The 6,376-nt window shown below is 41.7% G+C and overlaps 1 protein-coding gene across 3 annotated transcripts in view; it reads right to left on the bottom strand.

Annotated features, from left to right (window-relative positions):
• Window positions 1-1,295: 1,295 nt before the first annotated feature.
• Secisbp2l (SECIS binding protein 2 like) overlaps window positions 1,296-6,376 on the bottom strand; it is a 43,935-nt gene continuing 38,854 nt past the window's right edge. For all 3 annotated transcript variants that reach the window (XM_048331880.1, XM_048331878.1, XM_048331879.1), the window contains one exon: window positions 1,296-5,277. In XM_048331880.1, the coding sequence (XP_048187837.1) occupies window positions 4,595-5,277 (683 nt within the window). In that variant the 3' untranslated portion in view covers window positions 1,296-4,594. The remainder of the gene's footprint in view (window positions 5,278-6,376) is intronic.

The raw sequence follows: 6,376 nt of genomic DNA, 5'->3' as shown, positions 1-6,376 counted from the left end.
TACAGTTTCATATGTAAGACAGTGAGTACATTTCTTTCTTTTTGCCAGTTCTGGGCCTTGGACTCAGGGCCTGAGCACTGTCCCTGGCTTCTTTTTGCTCAAGGCTAGCACTCTGCCACTTGAGCCACAGCGCCACCTCTGGCCATTTTCTATGTATGTGGTGCTGGGGAATTGAACCCAGGGCTTCATGTATACGTGGCAAACTCTCTTGCCACTAGGCCATATTCCCAGCCCGTGAGTACATTTCTTATCCAACTTGTTACCTCCTCCCTTATTTTTCCCTCGCCTTCCTCCTCCCCACTTCAATCCCCCCATGGGTTGTACAGTTGGTTTGTACCAATTTGTTTTGTAAGTATCACTATTGCAATGGTTTGTCTTTTTATCTTTTGTCTCTCGATTTTGGTATTCCCTTTCCCTTCCCTAGTTCCCATACACATATATACAGTATCTGGGGCACTAAGATCAGTTACAGTGCAGGTGCTATGCACACCCTCTTCTGGTCAGCTAGGGAAACTACTACTAGAAAAGAAAGGCAGAAGTGCAAACAAACACTCTCAGACCAGGACTATGATAGGGAGTGATGAGTCAAGGCCTGTAAGAGCAGTCTGAAAGGCAGTCAGTTCACGTCTCACCTTCTACACAGCAGGGGAAACCTGGAGATGATAGAAGGATGTTGAGTTTGTACCCAGGATCATTCCCCCACCCCCATCCTTACCCCAAGCCCTGGCTAAAAGCATGGGTGTGTAATAGGACTGAGTATGAATCCCAGGTCTGTCACTTACCAGCTGTGGGCTCTTGAACAAGTTATGTGATGTGTCCATGAGTTTCTTCACCTGAAATGTGAGAAGAAGTAATGGCATCTGCCCTTGGGGGCTGTTGTGAGGACTGAGTGCCTGGAAACAGCTATCAAGTACAGAGCACACAGTATAGGTTACTGGAAAGAGGACTCTACAAAGCCTTCCATCCAATCCAGGATGCTCTGGCGAGACGTGGAGGCCTGTGCTGAAGAACACACCACCACCCCAAGATAGATTCCTATGAACAGCTCCTTCCTGAAGATCTTATATTCTTTGGTTAAGCTATATGAGCACTGTGGTGTACCATGAGCGAAACCTTTCTTTTTCCTCTGTCCTACATGGTGGGCAATTCAAATATCTATTTTGGAAAGATAGACTACATTACAATCATTTTATTAGTATAGAAAAACTCCCACTAATATTTACATAGTGCAAAAGAGTTAAAAACCGAGTGTGACAACAACCTCCATTCCGCCAAAGAACAAAGAGAAGCTCTCATGTTGTAACTTGTATTAATTTTGCTAGTTTTTATTAGAGCATTACAATTAAAACATTAAGTTATAAATTTGTGTGGTATATTTAGAAATTAAATTACAAAATAATACAAATACTTTTAAGGTGTGATGTGCCAACAGGGTTTCAATCTTTATCACTGATTAAGAATTCAGATTTCACAGCAGGTGAACAGCCTGGCTGATCCCTGGTGCGGGCAAAGGTTGTAAGGACAGGGAGGAGGAGGAAGATGTGTAAATAAATTATTTCACAGAAAAAATTCTTAATTGAAAAGAAGATAAGTTGCTTTTCTTTTTAGCAGATTCATGTCCTAACCTGTTGGCACAATGTACAGAAAATACTTACATGATAAGATTTTTTTTAAGCAAACAGCTTTACAAACGGTAATACTTCTTTATACATATATTAAAGTAACAATGTGTTACGATTAGCAGTTTTATGTTAAGTCGGAAATGAATGTAGAGATTGCTATTTCATTCGCACATTGTAATTCCCACCCCGCCCACCTCCCCCAGCTTATTAAGAAATCAGACACTACATTATTTAGATATTAAATTATCAATATTGAAACTATGTAAATTCCTCTTGACTAGTTCTTTTCCAAATACTGGAAGCATATAAAATACCATCTCTGCAAAAAATGACCTCCAGTCAAAGCCTGTAAAAACTTTTCTATGTGTAACACGTTATTTTTCTGTGTTTAGTTAAAAGAAATTAGATTACATCATTTACAACCATTCAAACCCAAAATTAAATCTTCTGAGAAGTTGTTCTCAAAGCAAACAACCCTACTGAAGCAGAAGTCTAACTTGAGGAGGAATGGAACCCATACTCTTAAGTCATACATATCTGTACTGAAATAGCTTCTATGCACCAAGAAAGAAATCACTTTTTTCATTTTCTGCACTGATGAATCCTTTCTCTTAAGTCTCCAAGGAGTGAACCACAAGCACTTCCAAACCAAAAGAAACTTAAGACAAAGCCTAATCAAATCTGTCCTACTTTTCACACAGCTTGCAGTTCAATATACACAAGTTCCAAAATTCACTGAAAGGAAACAAATGATAAACATATTGATGCATACTTAAGTATACTTCAGCATAATAGAAGCATTTCCTTTAGTAAGTCTTAGGTTGTCCTCTAGAAGTGACCGTTTCATGTAACAAAGGTGAATGAATCTGGTCCCTTGGATTTGCTGCCAGAAGAGGCACTACATATGAAGAACATTTATCAAACATAAACACTTTATAAGTTGATAGCAAAACTAAGTTCCTGATGTTCTAAGATCTCCCCAACTTCTCTTTTGATACAATGTCAAAAATCTAAAGTGACAATTCATGTTTAGAAGAGATATAAAATATAAGAAACCTTTGAAAACCTATTAACTCAAGATCAAGAGTTGTCTGAATCACCGACAATTGAGCTAAGGAAATGAACACCTTAAAAAGTATGAAAAGCTTTCCAAATCAATCCTAGGATTGTCAGTAGTTCAAAACCTCTATCATTTCCTCAGACAAGTTTAGAGACAGTAAGATCGGCCAGCTATCAACGCATAATTACAACATCAAAGGCTTCATTCCTTACTCGCTGTGTTTTAGGTGTCGGTAATTAGTGACTTGAAGTCTATACTGGAGAGTCATTTAGACAGGACAATACAATCATGTCCCCTTTCCACACGCTAAGAAAGTTGACAGACTTGACATTTTCTACACAGTGATGCTTCTACACTTTCACTATTCACAAACACTCCGTCACCAACCAAGAGTCTAATCTCTCCAGTAGTTAATGCTGGCACTGTAATATACTCAAACTAGCACAGAGTCCTGGTGAACTCAGCAAAGGCTTTTCCCAGCTCTTCTCTTCTGCCTCTGAGAGGCAAAGCCCTGCCCCATAGAGCAGCCAGGGCAGGGAACTACCCCTCCCTCCTCCATCTGTGTCTACTTAGGGGAGCTCCTCAGTGGGAAAAGGATGTGTGAACCCTGGCCAGTGGAGATGGAAGAGGTGGGAGGAAGAGGGGAAAATGGGTAATTTGCAATTCCCCCACCGCTCCAGGTGGAGCCGGACTGGCAAATAAAACATGTAGCTCATTACATCTAATTTCTCCCAAGCAAGTACACACATTCCTGGAGAAGGGCAGAGATAAATAAGTGAATAAAAAATTAATTTCTGAATATATCTGTATACTCTATATCATCTAATAGGTTCAGCACAATTACAACACCTTTCTCTCCTAAAACTTTTTCCTCTAGGCCTCAGCAGAATGTGTTACAAGTTGTGCAAAATGCCTTTCCCTGACTTCCTGTCAGCAACTAGGGTGGGTGGAAACTGCTCATGGACAGGTACAAATGTTTGGTTTTTTGTTTGCTTTTTTTTTTTTAAGATGAAATGGTTTACACTCAGGATAAGTCTAGATATCCAAACAAGTCCCTATCTCAAATCAAAAGAGTCCTGAACTGGAAGCAAGGAAGAATACACCCGAATGGCTCTGTTTCGGGATAGTTTTACATGTAAGTGCATATAATCAGTTATAGTTATTCACCTGTCAAAAAACCTGCCTAGGTTTGTGGAAAAAAAAAGACTATGTACAAGAGCATTCCTGAGGTAAGTAAGAAGCGAATACAAAACAGAACCCGATGGGTTCCATCATGGTAACTGCTCACTGTTTGGAGATAATGTCCACTGCTTCCCACGTCTGAGGCAGCCGCTCGAGTCCAGCCCAGTGGCTCCATCATTTGCCGGAGCTCTGTTTTAGCCCACCCCAATCATCACATAAAAGCTGCATTGATTTTTTTTAAACATAATATATACTTTGTGGACTTCTGGCCCTACCTCCAGCTCTTTTTTTTTTATTTAAAAATAAAAAAAGAAGCCTAAACTATTTCTTGATTCGACAAATGAAGAGTGAAGGAGTTGCAGGTTCCAAAGGAAATATTGGTGGTGTGGGTGCTTTTATCCTTAGCTCCTTGCTCTAGTTCTAGATTTAAAAATGACCTTAAATCATTACTTAAGAACTTAATTCCATTAGAACTTGATCTTCTTTAATCATTTTTCACAACAAAATAAGTTGAAATCTGAACTTCCCACACAATTCTTAGACACTTAGATGCTAGTTGAAATCTAAGCTACAGATTATAATAAAACAGGTAAAAAGCTTAAAAAAAAATGCCGGCATTAACACATAGAATAACTACAGGGCAGAGCAAAATGATGAGATGAAGCATCAAGGGTTAGAGCTGCCACCTTCACCCAGCTGGACACAGAGTGTGGTGGTCCCGTTTCCTGAGTCACATATTTTGGGGTGGAGGTGTGGCGTCTGAGCGCTCTTTGTTCACGGAGCTGCAGTGGCTGGGCTTAGGCTGCTCAGGACTGGCCTGCGGGTCAGGAGTCCAGGTGTCACCATTAATCCCTGGCTCTGAAACCTCGGGCCCTTCTGCTTCCTCTTCTCCACTCTGCTCTACGTGGTCCTCCTCAGAACCAGTAAGGGTTTTCCCAAGCTGGAGGGTTTCCATCGTCCTTTGGGTCTCGGAGACCCATGACTCAATTCTACTATTGAGCTGCACTTCGACGGATATGGGTTCGTGAGTATAATCCTCCTCTTCTTCCTCCTCTTCATCTTCCTCTTCCTCAAGCATGCCGGGTACAAGAGTGCTGGTGGTGCTGGTGATGGAGGAATTCAAAAGATCTCGGCAACTGCCATCCAAAGACCCGGTCTCGGTGCTCTGCTGGGAGGCCCACTCCAGGTCATCGGGCCTCCCCTCCTCTCGGTCACCTGTGGCAGACTTCCCCGGGTTCGTAGCGGAGGTAGTGTTGCCTGGGGCCACCAAGGGTGGAGGCTTGCCAGCAGGGGCTGTGTCACCTAAAGGCTTACTGGATTTCTCAGAAGGGCTATGCTCACAGGAGACCTCTCTCTCCATTTCTGATGTTTCCAGTCCATCTGATGTTTCCACCATATGTCTCCAATTGGTCTCTATAAATAGCAAGCAGATTTTTAACAACCAGGATACAGTTTCCAAATCATGGAACTTACAAAGCCGCCAAATTGCAGAAGTATTTTGGCTTCGGGAACTGACTGGAAATTTTTAAAATTTAGTTTATTCCAGTACCGGTTTAAAAGGAAAAATCAATTCTCAAAAGAATGTGCACTCAAAGTAAAGAAATAAGGCAACAAACGAATGCATAAAATCTATATACTCATGAAGATGAATGCATTAGCCTGGTGGTAGTGTCTCGCACCTGTAATCTTAGCCACTCAAGTGATCTGAGAACTACAGTTTAAAGCCAGCCTGGGCTGAAAAGTCCAAGAGACCTCATTTCCAATTAACCAGCAAAAAGGCTGAACTGGAGGTACTGCTCAAGTGGTAGAGTGCCAGCCATGAGCAGAAAAGCCAAGCCTGAGGTCCTGAGTTCAAGCCCTGGTACTGGCATGCATGTGTGTGTATGTGTGCGGGTACCAGGCACACTGACGTATGCTGAGCTCAGACTCACAACTCACACATGGCAGGGCCAAAATAACCAACAAAATAATGCTGATTTCATGAGTCTGCACCACATTTAGTCAGCATGTCACCTAAGCTTTGGGTCATGTGTTCCCCTTTATGTATAAGCAATGAGTCCATCTATGCATTTCTAACATCTCTGGCAATTTGTTTTATAATATATATAGCTTGGCTTACAACCTAACCGTTTTTCTTTTCCCCTCATCCTTTTACTTTAGTTTTGAGTCAAGGGTTTCCTGATAGTGCTTTGTCAATGAAAGCAGAAGCATGAGCGTGTGGGATTTCACAGTTGCAGGGGTGCATCTGTTCAGCCCTGTCTCTTCAGGGGAAGTGGAATGAAGAGGCCCTGAAGAGGCCTGCAGGGGAGCTTGGTTATCCCTGGGCCTGACAGACTTGTGTTCTCCTGCAGGGACAGGGATTACACAGTAATTTTACAGGACAGAAAACAAGGTTATCTGAATTATTTTTAATGCTAGGAAACCAGTTTAGAACCAAACTACTAGACAAGCATGCATGTGCCAGGAATCAGTAGACATAGTTCAGTTCAGTCTCTTTTTTGTGTTAATTTTA

Source organism: Perognathus longimembris, chromosome 23 (assembly GCF_023159225.1).
Source record: "Perognathus longimembris pacificus isolate PPM17 chromosome 23, ASM2315922v1, whole genome shotgun sequence".
Taxonomy (NCBI): domain Eukaryota; kingdom Metazoa; phylum Chordata; class Mammalia; order Rodentia; family Heteromyidae; genus Perognathus; species Perognathus longimembris.
This window is presented reverse-complemented; position numbering and strand designations above follow the sequence as displayed.